The sequence below is a fragment of the Choloepus didactylus genome, chromosome 13, assembly GCF_015220235.1.
Source record: "Choloepus didactylus isolate mChoDid1 chromosome 13, mChoDid1.pri, whole genome shotgun sequence".
Classification (NCBI taxonomy): domain Eukaryota; kingdom Metazoa; phylum Chordata; class Mammalia; order Pilosa; family Megalonychidae; genus Choloepus; species Choloepus didactylus.
The window spans coordinates 11,171,676-11,189,432 of record NC_051319.1 but is presented as its reverse complement, the minus strand read 5'-3'; the positions used below and the strand labels follow the sequence as shown (position 1 = coordinate 11,189,432).

Below are 17,757 nucleotides of genomic sequence, written 5' to 3'. Positions count from 1 at the left end.
CAAAAGATGGAAAACAGAATACTGTTTGGGGCCAAGTTTCAGAGATTTGCATTGAGAGTAGAATATATGATGAAGAGAATTAATGTAGGTTAGGCAGTAGAAGAAAGGATAGTACATAGAAGAAAAATATATACAAAAGGGGAAGACAAGGCATTCTGCATTTTTCTTGAATTGGGCGATTTGAAAGGGATGTCCAGGCACAGAAACACAGATGAGTAAAAATTGATATCACACCTGCAAGTCATTTTAGTTTCCCTGCATATCCAAAAACCTAAAGGCACAGAGTGACGTCATCAGCACAGCGATGTAAGACATCCTCTGGAAAAATCTGTCAGAATCAACTAATGAAGGAAGAAATCCTGCTTGCCTGGAACTTTGGAGTATGATAAGAGACTGGAGAAGGACTCCACAAATACTGAATCAAAGAAAAAGAAACACCAAAATTAGGTAAGAGATTTACATCCTGGACCTGCCAGAATGGACCACTCTTCCTCACTGAGTCCCTCACAGCTTAAGAGTCACACAGAGGCAAGCACAGCCCAGGTAATTCCTGCCATAGATGCAGACTATATAGCCACTCACAGCACTGAGATAGAATGCCATGCATGTGCAGGCATGGGGACCCAAGTCCACAGAGACCCAGGGCAGGACACAGTGGCTGAAGAGTGCCACTTACAAAAATGCCCCCAGGGAAAAAGAGACCATGATAGAACTGTTGGCAAGAGGGGCACACACTCAGTCTGGTCTTTGTTTGCTAGACCACCTAAAAGCAAAACAGATATATCTGGATTGACCCCATCAGGCTCCCTGGGATGGGGTACACTAACGGGGAAGAAACTGGAGACAGAAAAGCTCACAGAGATAAAGAGGGGGGGAGACTGAACTGCCATAAGACAGGACAGGTCCCAGAACTGAAAAGTATAATGAAAAGGTGGCACTGAATGAGGGAGAGAAGTTAAATCACAGGAGATGGGGAGGAAATTCTGCACAAAAAGAAATAGAACAGATCAAGATTCCTGGAGAAGGAACTAAGGAAAGGAAACATTCTCCTGCAGGTGAAACAGAGGAATCTTAAAATTATACTACATATCCAGGGCAACAATCAGGTGAAAAGAGCTGAGAAAATCTTAACAGTTAAACACGGGCTACTCTAAAAGTCCAGAGTAAGTTGAGTTGAACCAAGTGTCAAAGAAGAGCCTTAACACAAAACTAATCAACAGTAAAACCCTAAGCAAGGAGAAACTGGCCTTCCAAGTTAACGCATGAAAATATTCAGATTCCCAGTCATCAGCAAGAAATTATAAGCCATACTAAGAAACAGGAATATATGGCTCAGTCAAGGGGACAAATTAAAACTTCAGAGGAGACACAGAATTTAGAGCAACTGATCAAAGAAGTTCAAGCAAATTTCCTAAATCAATTCTAGGAAATGAAGGAAAATGTGGGTAGAAATAAACTAATGGTGGATATAGAGCTAAAGGATATTATAAGGCAACATGTAAGCATAAAGAAGAATTCAGAAGTTTAAAAAGAACAAATTATGGGGATGAAAGGCACAATCATAGAGATTAAAAAATGCACTAGAGGCATGCAACAACAGATTTCAATAGGCAGAAGAAAAAATCAGCGAACTAGAAGACGGGATAATCGAAATCATACAGTCAGAAGAGCAAATAGAGAAAAGAATAGAAGAAACTGAGCAGTGTTACAGGTACGTCAGTGACAGCATGAAGCATACAAACCTACATGTCATGAGGTGTCCAAGAAGAAGGGAAAGGGGGTAGAAAGAATATTTGAGGAAATAATGGCCCCAAATTTCCCAACTCTTATGGAAGACATAAATATATATGTCCAAAAACCTCAACATATTCCAAATAGGATAAACCATAATAGACCTACAGTGAGACATGTACTAATTAGAATGTCAGATGCCAAAGGTAAAGAGAGAATCCTGAAAGCAGCAAGAGAAAAGCAATTCATCATGTACAAGGGATCCTCAATAAGCCTTAAGTGCGGATTTCTCACTTATCTGGCAAAACTTTCCTCCACAGATGAGGGAGGGGTCATCAATTGACAGTTCATCAACAAAAGACATGCCCTACAAGAATTACTAAAGGGAGTTCTTCAGGTTGAAAGGGAAAGACAGGAGGCGTTGGCTTGTAGCAGTATGAACAAGTGGAGATCTCCAGGAAAGGTAACTAAAAGGGTAAATGCAAAACTCACTAGTACTGTATCCTCAATATATAACTCTACTCTTTAATTCCTATAAGAGTTAGAATACAATTGAACAAGAAAAAAAGTCATAGTTCCTGATAATGGACAGGCAAAATATAAAGAGGTAGTGTGGGACAAAAACAGTATGAAGAGGGGAAACTGAGAGATATGGGAGCAGAGAATGTGTATGCTGTTCAAGATAAGTTTGTATCTTCAAATTAGTAGGTTATAAACATGGGTCATTTAATACAAACCCCAGGGTAATTGCAAAGAAAGCATTCTAAAAATATACAGAGATAGAAATGAGAAAGGGGTCAGATACATCACAAAAGATCAACTATACAGAGAAGGAAGTTGCAAAGAAAGAAAACAAAAGACTAAAAAGATGTAACAGATGTAAAAACCAAAGGAGCATTGTAAGTACTGACTTTACAATAATAACACTGAATGTTAATGGGTTAAACTCCCCAATGAAAAGGCACACATTGGCAGAATGGGTAAAAAAATATGATCCACCCATATGCTGTTTACAAGACACTCACCTTAGACCCAAAGACATAATAGGTTGAAAGTAAAAGGATGGGAAAAAATGCTCCATGCAAATAGTAATCAAAGAAGAGCTGGGGTAGCTAATCTAATATTGGACAAAATAGGCTTTAAGGCAAAAGCTGATACAAGAGACAAAGAAGGACACAATATGTTAATAAAAGGGGTCAAGCCACCACGAAGAAACAATCTTAAATATCTGTGGAACTAACGATGCTTCCCCAAAATACATGAGGCAAACACTGGCAAAACTGAAGTAATACCTCTACAGTAATATTTGGAGACTTCAGTATGCCACTCTCATCGTTAGATAGTACATTTAGACAGAAGATCAATAAGGAAACAACTTGATTAATAGGAGAAATGAACTAGACTTAACAGACAGAACATTGCACCCCTAAACAGTAGAATATATGTTCTTCTCATGTGCTCGTGGAGCATTCTCCAGGATAGACCACATGTGTCACAAAACAAGTTTCAATAAATTTAAAAGGATTGAAATTATACAGAGCATCTTCCCTGACCACAGAAAAATGAAGCTGGAAATCAATAGCAGGCAGAGAATTGGAAAAATCCACAAAATAGAAGTTTAATAACACACTCTTAAACAATCACTGGGTCAAAGAAGAAATTACAAGGGAAATCAGTAAATATCTTGAGACGAATGAAAACAAGAACACAACAGTATCAAAACATGGAATGTATCAAAAGCAATGCTGAGAAAGATATTTATAGTACTAAGTGCTTACAATATAAAAGAAGACAGGGCTAAAATTAAAAACCTAATTGCACACCTAGAGGAAATAGAAAAAGAACAGCAAACTAAACCCAAAGCAAACAGAAGAAAGACGTCACAAAGATTAGAGCAGAAATAAATGAAATAGAGACTAGAAAAACAGTAGCATTAACAACACCAAAAGTTGGTTTTTGGAATAGATTGATAAATTGCCAAACTCTAAGTTGGACTGAAAGAAGAAAAGAGATGAGACATATAAATAAAATCAGAAATGAGAGGGGTAGCGACACTACTACTGACCCCACAGAAATAAAAAGGATCGTAAGAAGATATTAGGAACAACTGTATGTAAACAAATTAGACAACATATATGAAATTGCACAAATTCCTAGGAATACATGACAACCTACACTGACTAGAAGAAATTGAAAATCTAAACAGACCAATTACAAGTAAAGAGGTTCAGTCAGTAATCCAAAATCCTCCCAATGAAGGAAAGCCCAGGAACATGTGGCTTCACAGGGGAAATCTACCAAATATTCCAAGAAGAATTAATACCAATCCTATTCTTCCAAAAAATTAAAGAAGTAACGTTACCTAACTCATTGTATGACACCAGTATTACCATAATACCAAAACCAGATAAAGATACTACAAGAAAAGAAAATTACAGACCAATTTCTCTTATGAATATAGATGCAAAAATCCTCAACAAAATACTAGCAAGTCAAATCCAACAGCACATTAAAAGAATTATACACCACGATCAAGTGGGATTTATCCCAGGTATGCAAAGGAAGTTTAACAAGAAAATCAATTAATGCAATGCACCACATTAACAAAATGAAGGGGGAAAAAAAAACACATGATCATCTCAGTTGATGCAGAAAAAGCATTTGAGAAAATCCAGCATTCTTTCTTGATAGAAACACTTTGAAAGATAGGAAAGAATGGAACTTCTTCAACATGATAAAGGTCGTATATGAAAAACCCACAGCCAACTTCATACTCAGTGGTGAAAGATGGAGGATGCCCACTGTCACCACTGTTATTCAACATTGTAGTGGAAGTTCTAGCCAGAGCAATTAGGCTAGAAAAGAAACAAAAGGCATCCATATCAGAAAAGATGTAAAACTTTCACTATTTGCAGATGACATGATCCTGTGTGTAGAAAGTCCTGAAAAATCTACAAGAAAGCTACTAAAGCTAATTAACAAGTTCAGCACAGTGGCAGGGTACAAAATCAACATTCAAAAACCAGTAATGTTTCTATATACGAGTTGTGCCAGTATGAATGTGTTATGTCCCCCAGAAAAAGCCATATTCTTTGATGCAGTCTTGTGGGGCAGACATTTTAGTGCTGATTAGATTGGAATTCTTCGAGTTCCCATGGAGATGTGCCCCACCCAACTGTGGGTGATGACTCTGATTGGATAATTTCCATGGAGGTGTAATCCCACCCATTCAGGGTGAGTCTAAATTCAATCACTGGAGCCATATAAATGAGCTGACAAACAGAAGGAACTCAGTGCAGCTGTGAGTGACATTTTTCAGAGGAGCTACAGCCAAGAGGGACACTTTGAAGAAAGCACAGGAGCTGCAGATGAGAGACAGTTTGAAGATGGCCGTTGAAAGCAGACTCTTGCTCCAGAGAAGCTGAGAGAGGACAAATATCCCAAGTGCAACTAAGAGTAACATTTTTGAGGAACTGCAGCCTAGAGAGGAATGTCCTGGGAGAAAGCCATTTTGAAACCAGAACTTTGGAGCAGACGCCAGCTACATGCCTTCTCAGGTAACAGAGGTTTTCCGGACACCATTGGCCATACTCCAGTGAAGGTACTCAGTTGCTGATTTGTTACCTAGGACACTTTATGGTCTTAAGACTGTAACTGTGTAACCAAATAAACTCCTTTTATAAAAGCCAATCCATCTCTGGTGTTTTGCATTCTGGCAGCATTAGCAAACTAGAACACGAGTAATGAGCAATCTGAGGAGGAAATTAAAAAAAAAATTCCATTTACAAAAGCAACTAGAAGAATCAAATATCTGGGAATAATTTCAACCAAGGATGTAAAGGACTTTTACTTGGAAAACTACAAAATTCCATCAAAAGAAATCAAAGAAGACCTAAATTTTTTGGAAGGACATTCCATGTTCATGGATAGAAAGACTAAACATTGTTAAGATCTCAGTTCTACCCAAAATGATTTATAGATTCAACACAATTCCAGTCAAAATCCCAACAGCCTCCTTTGCAGAAATGGAAAAGCCAAACATCAAATTTGTTTGGAAGAGTAAAGGGCCTCAAATAGCCAAAACCACCTTGAAAAGAAAAACAAAGTCAGAGGACTCATTTTCCTGACTTTAAAACTTATTACAAAGCCACAGTGGTCAAAACAGCATGGCACTGGTACAAGGATAGGTATATAGACTGTTCCAGTTTGCTAATGCTGCCATTATGCAAAATACCAGAAATGGATTGGCTTTTATAAATGGGGTTTATTTGGTTACAAAGTTGCAGTCTTAAGGCCGTAAAGTGTCCAAGGGAAGGCATCAGCAATAGGGTACCTTCACTGGAGAAAGGCCACTGGCATCCTGAAAACCTCTGTTATCTAGGAAGGCACGTGGCTGGCGTCTGCTTGCTCCCAGGTTGCGTTTCAAAATGGCGTTCTCCAAAATGTCAGCTTTCAACAGCCATCTTCAAAATGCCTCTCAGCTGTAGCAGCAAGCTCCTTCTGTCTGAGCTCTTATATAGGGCTCTAGTAAACTAATCAAGGCCCACACTGATGGGGTGGGGCCACATCTCCATGGAACTTATCTAATCAGAGTTATCACCTACAGTTCAGTGGGTCATATCTCCATGGAAACAACCTAATCCAAAGGTTCCAACATTAATCAACACTAATACGTCTGCCCTCACAAGATTGCATCAAAGAACATGGCTTTTTCTGGGGGACGTAATATATACAAACCAGTACATATACCAATGGAGTCAAATTGAGAGTTCACAAATAGACCCTCACATCTATGGCTAACTGATTTTTAAGAAGGCTGCCACATCCACTCAACTGGGACAGAACAGTCTCTTCAGCAATTGGTACTGGGCAACTGGATATCCATATGCAAAAAAATGGAGGACCCATATCTCACATCATATACAAAAATCAACTCAAATTGAATTGAAGACCTATATAAAATAACCAGCTCTGTAAAACTCCTAGAAAAAAAATGTAGGGAAACATCTTCAAGAACCTTTGTTAGGCAATTATTTCTTAGACTTTACACCCAAAGCACAAGAACAAAAGAACAAGTAGATAAATGAGACTTCCTCAAAATTAAAAATTAGTGTGTGTCAAAGGACTTCATCAAGAAAGAGAAAAGATAACCTACTCAATGGGAGAAAATATTTGGAAACCACATACCCTATAAGGGTTTAATATCCAGAATATATAAAGAAATATACTGCAACTAAACAGTAAAAAGACAAACAATCCAATTTTAAAATGGGCAAAAGACTTGAATAGAGATTCTCCAAAGAAAATATACAAATGGCTATAAGAAGCAGATGAAAAGATGCTCAACTTCATTAGCTATTAGGGAAATGCAAATCAAAACCACAGTGAAATACCGTTTCACACCCACCAGAATGGCTACTATTAAAAAAACAAAGTTAAAGTGTTGGAAAGTATGTAGACAAATAAAAACATTCATTGCTGCTGAGAATGTGAAATGGTGCAGCTCCTGTTAAAAGACAGTTTGGCAGTTCCTCAGAAAGCTAACTACAGAATTACTGTATGATTTGGCAAACCCACTACTAGGTATATACCCAAAATAATTGGAAGCACAGATTCAAACAGATACTTGCACACTGATGTTCATATACGCATATTCGCAATAGCCAAAAGATGGAAGCAACTCAAGTATTCATCAGTTAATGAATGGATAAACAAAATGTCATATACACATATAATGGAAATATTATCATCCATAGAAAGGAATGAAGTTCTGATACATGCAACTACATTGATCAACCTTGAAGACATCCCTTGGAGTGAAATAAGCCTGACATAAAAGTACAAATATTACATGATCTTAGCGATATGAAATAATCAGAAAAAGCAAACTCATAGAGACAGAATCTAGAATATAGGCTACCAGGGGCTGGGTTGGAAGTTGGGAATGGGGAGTTAATACTTAAATTGTACAGCATTTCTATTTGAGTTGATTATAGTTTTAGAAATGGACAGTGGTGATCTTGGCACAACACTGTGAATGTAATTAACAGCACTGGATTATATATGTGAATGTGTTTAAAAGGGGAAATTTCAGATTGTATATATGTTATTAGAATAATAATTAAAAGAACAAACATAGGACTGTACAACACAGTGAATCCTATTGTAAATGATGGACTATAGTTAATAGTAGTAACATAAAAATGTTCTTTCATGATTTGTAAAAAAATATACCACACTAATGCAAGATGTTAATAATAGGGAGATATATGGGGGAAAAATACACCCTAATATAACCTATGGACTATAGTTAATAGCACAATTATAATGTTCTTTCATCAGTTATAACCCAGGTACCAGTGTTGTTTCATAAGTTGTAACCTAGGCAACACTAATACAAAGTGTTAATAATAGGGGGGTTATATAGGAACTCTGTATTTTCTGCACGCTTTTTCTGTAAACCTACTTCTCTATAAAAAAAAATTATTAAAAATGAAAAAAAGCTCCTAGAGTTAGTCTAAGATAATCCTCTGCCAGCTGTCTTACAGTTCCTGCTCATCCCTTCTAGGCTTCTTATAGGAAATGATCCAGAGATAAAAAAGAAGAGATTGGAAGAATAAGGGTCAAAATAATTCATAAATCAATAGCCATCCCTTACGTAAATTAGAATGGACACATTTTAAAAATAATTTATTGTATTAAATTTGTTCCACAGCATATTTATTGAGCATACCTTGTTAACTATTGAGAATACAAAGATGAATAAGATCTTGTGCTCACAGAATCTATAGTATATTGACATAAGAATAAACTGATTAATTTTTATTTCCTTTCATCCTATAAATCTTAAATAATGTATTTTATATAGTGGTAGAAGATGATGAGGATGACTTTCCTACAACACGTTCCGATGGAGACTTCTTGCATAATACCAATGGCAGCAAGGAAAAGTGTAAGTAATGCATTTTTTTACCTTAGCTGAATAAAATACACGTACTGAAGTTATGTAATAAATCAGTATAAAACAAAGAATAAGTACATGATTGGGTAATTTTTTTAAAACAGTGGAACTGCTGGAATCCAAATGAAAATTTCTTCTAGGAAACATGTACTAGTAGGTAAAGTACATGTTTTGAGGTTAGATAATATTAATAGTTGTTGACTGTCTAACAGTCATGGTAAATTCCAGATATTAGTCTACTTATTTCAACAGTATTTGATATAATAAAATTCTAGTACTGAACAAGTTGATTTCTTAAGGGTGAAGCTTTATAATGGAACTGTTTTGAATTGTGTCTTTCGAGTATATTTCTTCGCCTCTGTTTAATGTGTTTTTCTCTGTCCAGTTGATAAACTGGAGTTGAAAAGTATGTGAACCATGTTATTAAAGGAAAATTATTGATATAGCTCTTATTTCACAGCATAATTGCATATAGACTCAGGAGCAAGGTGGTTTGTTTCATTTATTGTTTTACTAACTGCTAATCTGTTTATAATGGTTGACTCTACAGATGGAATTCTGGATTATTCATTGGAAAACCAGTGATTTGCCATCAGCGTTCTTTAGACATATCCTAAGAAAAAGCTAGAGTGGATTCCTAAAAATTTTTTAAGTTACCAATAAGGCTTTGTGAAAAAAAAAATTATTTTATCTAACTGTCTTCTTTTGCTAATGTTATTAAAGAATATGAAGTAAAATCTTTGTGGCACATTTTCAAATCATTTTTTGAACTGTTTTATGCATGGAAACAATCTTCTGTTTCAGAGATCATATTGGGATATTCAGTGATTGATACTAAGATATCCAATGCTTCTCTCTCCCCTGCCTTTTTCCTTCTTTCCTGTCCCTTCTTATTTTCATCATTTCTTTCTTGTCCTTTCTTACAACCTGCCTACCTCCCAATCCTGAAAAATATTAGCCTTATATTACAAAGTTGTCCTTACAACTTGGGCCTGAAACATGGAACTTTAGTCAGTCATACAGATTTATAAATCTTTATGGAATTAGAGAATTATTTGGAGAAGAATCTTTCAGTTACATTTTTTTAAATTTTATTTTATTTTGAAATAAATTCAAAGTTATAGGAACAGTTGCAAAAACAATAGAAACCCCATACACAGAACTCCAGCATACCCTGACCCCCCTCCTCTGATACCCCAATCCACCACCTTTAACATGCTGTCACACTGGTATTTCTTTCCCTCCCTCCCTCCCTATCTATTATCCATCATCTATTGCTCTGTCTTCTGAACGTATGAGAGCTAGCTGCACCCTTCCTTGAACAAACACTATAATTCACATATACACTTCCCATGAACAAGAACATTCTTTTATGCAATCCATTAAATGCAGCTAAGAGGTACTAGAGATTCAACATTGATACAAAGCATACATTCTATATTTCCTTTTTTTTTTTCCCCCTATGTCTCAACTGTGTCCCTTTGAGCCTCCTGTCCTCCATTCTCAGATTCCATCCAGGGTCATCCTTGGCATTCAATTGTCATCTGTTTAGACTGTCCTTTTTTTTTTTTTTTTTTTTATAAATTGTGGAAACATATATACAGCCTAAATCTTCCCATTCTACCCCCTCCCTAGCCTTCCATTAGTGGGATTAATCACATTTAGAATGTTGTAATGCTATCTCTTCCCACCATCCATTACTAGAAATTTCCCTTCACCTCAAACAGCAACCCTACACACATTTCTTAACTCCCCATTGACCCTTCCCCCATTTCTCTTAACCCATACTCTACTTTTCATCTCTATGGTCATATTCTCTGATAATTTCTTTGTATTTACTGTGGGGCTTAAAATTAAACTCTTAAATCCATATCAATCTTGTTTTTCTTTGATACCAACTTAACTTCAATAGGACTCATAAACTATGCTCCTATACTCCTGCATTCCCCCACCTTTATATAGTTCTTGTCAAAACTTACATATTTTACATTGAGTTCAAAACCACTGCTTTGTCATTAGAGTTTGTGTATTTTATATCATGTAGGAACTAAATAGTGGAGTTACAATTCACAAATTATTGACTTCTATTTGTATTCCATTGTGGTCAGAGAATGTGCTTTGAGTATATCCAATTTTTTTTTTTTTTTTTAATTTATTGATGCTTGTTTTATGTCCCAGCATATTAGTTCATTCTGAAGAAAGATCCATGATCACTAGAGAAAAATCAGTGTCTTGGTAATTTGGGATGTAAGGTTCTATATATGTCTGTTAAAATTCTCTGTATCTCTTTCTCCTTTCTTTGTTTCTCTGTTGGTAGGGCTCCCTTTAGTATCTGAAGTAGGGCAGGTCTTTTATTAGCAAAATCTCTCAGCATTTGTTTGTGAAAAATTTAAGCTCTCCCGCAAATTTGAAGGAGAGTTTTGCTGGATAAAGTATTCTTGGTTGGAAATTTTTCTCTCTCAGAATTTTAAATATGTCTTGCCACTGCCTTCTTGCCTCCATGGTGGCCACTGAGTAGTCACTACTTAGTCTTATGTTGTTTCCTTTGTATGTGGTGAATTGCTTTTCTCTTGCTGCTTTCAGAACTTGCTCCTTCTCTTCAGTATTTGAGAGTCTGATCAGAATATGTCTTGGAGTGGGTTTATTTGGATTTATTCTATTTGGAGTTCACTGGGCATTTATGCTTTGTGTGTTTATGTTGTGTAGAAGGTTTGGGAAGTTTTCCCCAACAATTTCTTTGAATACTCTTTCTAAACCTTTACCCTTCTCTTCCCCTTCTGGGACACCAATGAGTCTTAAGTTTGGACGTTTTATTTTATCTGTCGTATCCCTGAGATCCATTTCGATTTTTTCAATTTTTTTTCTCCATTCTTTCTTTTGTTCTTTCATTTTCTGTTCTGTGGACTTCTAGGACACTGAGTCATTGTTCAGCTTCCTCCAATCTTGTATTATGAGTATCCAGAGTCTTTTTAATTTGGCCAACAGTTTCTTTTATTTCCATAAGTTCTTCTATTTTTTTATTTACTCATGTAATGTCTTCTTTATGCTCTTCTAGGGACTTCTTTATGTCCCTTATATCCTGTTCCATGGTCGTCTTCATGTCCTTTATATCCTTTGCCATGTTTTCATTCCTCGATTGTAGTTCTTTGATTAATTGTGCCAAGTACTGTGTCTCTTCTGATATTTGGGATTGCGTTCTCCATATCGTCTGGTTTTATCATATGCATTAAGATTTTCTGTTGTTTTTGGCCTCTTCTCATTTGCTTTGCTTGATAAGGTTCTTTTAAGTTGTAAAAAAAAAATACCACTCTAATTTTTCCGAAATACAAGTTGGTGGCATACGCTTTCTCTAACTAACCAGCAGATGGCGTCTGCGAGTCACTTATACCCCTCAAGTCAGTTCTCAACTTTGTTCTTGTGGTGTGTGGGGAAATGATTCTTGTGGGGTTCAGTTGGTGAACTCAATTTGGGTGTGTTGCTGGAGCCGTCCGCCCTGAATGTGGGGCGTGTGTCCCAGTGGCTAGGGAGGCAGGGCAGCTTTAATATTCAAACCTCCCAGGTGTGCCTGGAGACTCAAGGCTTTTGCAAGAGTCTAAGCCTTCATTTCAGTTCTGCCCCCGATCCTCTCTGATGCTGATCCACAAACCACTGGCATTGACATAGTGTTCCTGGGTTTTCTGAGCGGGCCCCCCTTCTCAGCTGTGATCTTCCAGGACTTCTGCTGAGGGAGGGCTGTGCTACGTCACAAGTGCGCTCTGTTCCTCAAGGGAAGCCCCAGGCTGCCGGGCCTTGCAGGGGCGCTCTCAGCCTGATGCAAAGATGGCTGAATGGGGCGTCTCCACTCCTCCCCTCTCCTCACACAGTTCTTCCATCCCAGCTCAGGGACAACTGGTGCTGCTCTGGGCTGTGGGCATGGCCCCCGGCAGGAGTGTCTCCAGCCCGCTGGGGAGCAGCTGCAAGCAGCGGGGTTTCTTTCTCCTTCCATCTCCCCCCTCTGCTCCCCTGGCCTTGGAACCTGCAGCAGGCTGTCCTCCACATCAGACACTGAGAGGCCGGCTCAGACTGCTTCTTCCGTGCTTCCATTGCGCAGTTTTCACCGTCGCAAATGCAGCCGCTCCTGGGTTTTTCCCTTTTTTTTTGTTTTTTAAAAGAACCAGGCCGTCACCAAATGCTAACCCCTGGCTTCCCCACACTGCAGCATGGCTACAGGTCTTTCAGCTGGCTTACTCACTCATTTCAGAATGCAGACTCCCGGTTTCACCAAATGTATGGCCCCTGTGGTTCTAGCAGACCTTGTCCAGCTGGTGCATCGCTGAAACCGGTATTCTGGGTCACCTTCTGGTTTTTATCTAGTATTTTTCATGGAGGTGTTATTTTGCCCTGTCTCACCTAGCCACCATCTTATGTTCTCCTCAGTTATATTTTAATTTCACAATGATAATCTACTTTAGTAGAGTGAAGATTTTCTGTTTTGATGTTGGAAAAAAATTTTAAAGGAGTTGTAAAAATGTAGTCAGCTACTCTACTTACATTCATTGACAGAAAGGAATCTTATTTTCTGTAGAAATTAAACTGGAGAGTTCTCGATTCAGGGATACCAGGCACAGCCAAAGGTAGGTGTTTCAATATAAGTATTTACATAGAATTTTACATACTTATTATGGAGATATAATCGCTTCATTGTTCTGCTTAATTCCAAGAACTCTGGTATCCAGAGGCTAAATGAAAGTCTGCATGTAAAAGAGTAGTGCCCAATCCCCTTGTCTTACCCTGTTTCCAGAATACCTATCAACGAGGCATTTATTTTCTGGCAGGATCATAGGCCTAAATATTAGGGCTAAAACTCCAAAGCTCTTAAAAAAAAATATGGGGGAGTGAATCGTCATGGCTTTGGGTTAGGCAAAGCCTTCTTAGATTTGACACCAAAAGGAGAAGTGACAAGATAAAAAATAGATAAATTCGCCTTTATCATAATCAAAAGCTTTTGTACCTCAAAGGATACCATCAAAAAAGTAAAAAGGTAATCCACAAAAAAGTAGACAAGTTTTGCAAATCATGTATCTAATAAGGGACTTGTATCCAGAATATATAAAGAACTCTTACAAATCAGTAATAGAGACAAATATCCCATTTAAAAATGGGTAAAGTATCTGAAGAGACATTTCTCCAAGTATGACATACAAATGGTCAAATAAGCACATGAAAAGATCCTCATTTATTAGCTACCAAGAAAATGCAATCAAAGCCACAATGAATTACCACTTCATACTCAGTAGTATGGCTATAATAGGAAAGAAATACAATAACAAGTACTGGCAAGGATGTGGAGATATTGGAACCCTCATACACTTCTGGTAGCAACCTAAAATGGTAGAGCTGCTTTGGAAAAGTCTTGGAGTTCTCAGAAAGTTAAACATAATTGCCATTTCAACCAGCAATTCTAGTCCTAGGTCTATATCCAAGAGAAATGAAAACATGCATGCACCCAAAAACTTACACACAAATGTTCATAGCAGCATTATTCATAATAGTCAAAAAGTGGAAACGATCCAAATACCCATTAATTGAAGATTTTAAAATATGGTATATCTGTATACCATGGAATGTTATTAAGCCATAAAAAGGAATGAAATAGTGATAAATGAAGTAATGTGGATGAACCTTGAAATTTTTATGCTAAGTGAAAGAAACAAGTCTCTAAAGACCACTTACAGTTCTTTCATATGAGATGTCCAAAAGAAACAAATCCATAGGAACAGAAAGTAGATGAGTGGTTGACTAGGGCTGGGGGTGGGGGAGGTAACTGGAAGAAATGGTGAGTGACTGCTAATTGTTATCAGATTTTTTTTAGGGGGTGAAGAAAGTGTTCTAAGTTGACTGTGGTGATGGTTGCACAACTCTGTGAATATACTGAAAACCACTGAATTGTACTCTTTAAATGGGTGAATTTTATAGTATGCAAATTCTATCTCAAAGTGCTTACCGAAAAACTAACTAAATAAGGTGACTTAAAGATTGTTCAGCTTTTTTCAGCCTCTTACTTAGAATGGCTTTGGAAGTTTCTTTATACCTATCCTAGAAAACAAAAATTTCCTATCTCTAAACCCTCAGAAAGGTTAAATTGCATTAAATGCTGACCATTTTTTATATCTGCATGGATTTTTCATGTCTATTTTCTAGTTGTCTCCGTTTAACTATATTTATCAACGGATTTTCTGAACAATTTTCCAACTTCTGTCTATTCTTACTGTGTAAATACTATACAAGAGCATTTTGTCATGTAGTATATAATATATAATAGAAATAAATATTAATTGTTCTATCAAATTAAAATATACTCACTGAAGCTCATTGAGACGAAATTTAGTGTTGATGGATCATTCATTGCTTAGGAAACTGGAGTATGATCCTGTTGTTTCCTACTACCTAGTCCATGTGCACCTACTCACACTTTGTCTAAGGGAAAAATTTGGACTACAGATCACTTTTCAGCTAGCTCACAGATTTTTCATGTCGGAATATTGTTAATTCCATTTTTTGGACAACTATAGGATGAGGCAGTAGTACCAAACTAAATGATTGTTGACCATTGTATAGTTGATACCAGGACCATAGTCTTCAGCCATGAGTTCTCTTTGCAGTTAGTAGACAAAGTGAAGAGGTTTAAAGTTGTCGTTCTGTCTGTACAGAAGGAATTCTCCACCACTGTCTTTCTGTCCCCTCTGAATGCATGCACACATGTATACATAAGTACACATGGTCATTTGGAATGCTTAATATAAGAAAACCAAAAAACTCCTGACTTTGGGGATTCCCCCTTAGATTTCCTATGTTGTTCCATTCAAAATGGAATGTGAGAATGTTAATGAAATGAGGGCATTCTGAATCATTCAGCTTCTGTCAGCATTTATTTTCATTTTTGGCATATTCATGTTAGATTACAGAGAATTAAGGATAATCCCTCGATTATTTGAGTGTTAGTACCATTAAAAGACTGTTTTAAAGTGTGTAAGGAAAGAGAGTCAACTGTAAGTGTGAATGATGGTCTTTAGAGCCTAAGTACTTAAAAATCGAGATTTTGTAGATTGTCATTTCTTCCTTTTGTGCCCTTCATATTCAAGGTTACATATTTTCAACTTCCTTTTACTGCATTGTATTATTTTGCCAAGGGAAAGTAAGGCATGTTATTTATCTCTTTAAGAACCTTTTTCCCTTGTCTTAAGCTCTGCCAACTTTAGAAAGTTCTAAAATTATCAAGTACTTAGAAGGTTCCACAATATAAGGTGTAAGAGACTTGAAGCAAAAATCAAAGTAATCAATACTTACAGGAGCCTTGTGAATTACAAATTAAGATATTTTACTTCAGGACTTTAATTTCCTAACAGATGTAACCTGAGAGACATTCATTTCAGAGGCCTTGCTATGTAATGTTTTTGTTTTCAAGAGTTTGAAAGCTCAGAAGTCTGTTATATAACTCCCATATCATTCTGAAAGAGATTTGAGGTGGCTGCTTGTGAAAGTAATAAGTGCAATTGAAGGGCATACGTTTCTATATTTGTAGAGCTTTAACAAAGATGTTTCATGTTGCTCTTTCATATTATACTGACTGTTTAAGCATGTAAATTAGCAAATAGCATTGAGGACCCATTATTACAGTTGCATACATTCTCTTATTTGGAATACAGATGACTGATTTCTAAGTTAATATTAATAAAAACTGTAGTTTGAAATAAAACAGCAATTTTTGTGAGAATAATGGAAAAAATAAAAGTTACAATTATAGAAAGTGTTTTGTGTCTTATAAAGAAAATGTAAGATTTTTAAATACCTTCATATGTGTATAATTGTCATACATATATACTACACACAGGTTTCAAGAGTCCTATTTGGTAAGTTTTGATACATGTATAAGCTGATGAACCTACTGCCACATTCATATAGTGAATACGTTCATCATCATCCTATTACCTAAAGCATTACATGTTTCCCAGTATAATCTCTTACTCCTATCCCCTACCCCCATTCCCAAGCAACCAGTGATCTATTTCTGTCTCTGTAAATTAGTTTGCATCTTTTAGAAATTTATATACATGCAGTCATACAGTGTGTATTCTTTTTTGCCTGACTTTCTTTCTTGGTTTAAGGTTCATCAGTATTGTTGCATGTAATGGTTGATTCCTTTTCATTGCTTAGTAATATTCCGTTGTATGATGTTCCAGTTTGCTAAAGCTGCCGTTATGCAAAATACCAGAAATGGATTGGCTTTTATAAAGGGGATTTTTAGGTCACAAATTTCCAGTTCTAAGGCCATAAAAGTGTCCAAACTAAGGCATCAACATGAGGATACCTTCACTAAAGAAAGGCCGATGGTGTCCGGAAAACCTGGGAAGGCACCTGGCAAGGGTCTGCTGCCCCTTTGCTCCCAGGTTTTGTTTCAAAATAGCTTTCTCCAAAATGTCTCTTGGCTTCTGTCTCTCTTAGCCTCTCTTCCTCAGCTCCTGTGCGTCCTTGCTTGTTCTTCCAGGACATTTCTCTCTCTAAGTGTCTAGTGATCCTCTCTTAGCTTCTCCAGGACAAGCTCTGGGCTTCCTCTATATGTCTTCCTGTCTGCGTCAGCAAACGTTTGTGTCTGTCAGCTCTAAGCTTCTCCCAGGGGCAGACTCTGGATTACGTTCTGGTTTTAATTTGCATTTACCTAGTTACTAACGATATTGAGCATGTTTTCACATGCTTATTTACTATCTGTGTCTTCTTTGGTGAAGTGTCCAAATCTTTTGCCCGATTTTTTGTTGCGTTGTTTATTGTTGAGTTTTGAGAATTCTTTACGTATTCTTGCTATAAATCCTTTATCGGATATATGCTCTGTAAAAGATTTTCTCCCAGTCTGTGGCTTGTGTCTTCATTTTTTAACAGTGCCTTTTGAAGAGTAGAAATTTTAGATTTTGATGAAGTACAGTTTATCAGTTTGTTCTTTTATAGATTATACCTTTGATGTCATAACCATGTGAGTTTTTAAAGTTAGAAGTATCATTATATCATTTATAAGGATTTTACTGGAAGAATTT

The 17,757-nt window shown here is 36.8% G+C and overlaps 1 protein-coding gene across 3 annotated transcripts in view; it reads left to right on the top strand.

Annotated features, from left to right (window-relative positions):
• CERT1 (ceramide transporter 1) overlaps window positions 1–17,757 on the top strand; it is a 169,537-nt gene that overhangs the window by 98,581 nt on the left and 53,199 nt on the right. For all 3 annotated transcript variants that reach the window (XM_037801976.1, XM_037801975.1, XM_037801974.1), the window contains one exon: window positions 8,600–8,683. In XM_037801976.1, coding sequence (XP_037657904.1) covers window positions 8,600–8,683 — 84 coding nt within the window. The remainder of the gene's footprint in view (window positions 1–8,599; window positions 8,684–17,757) is intronic.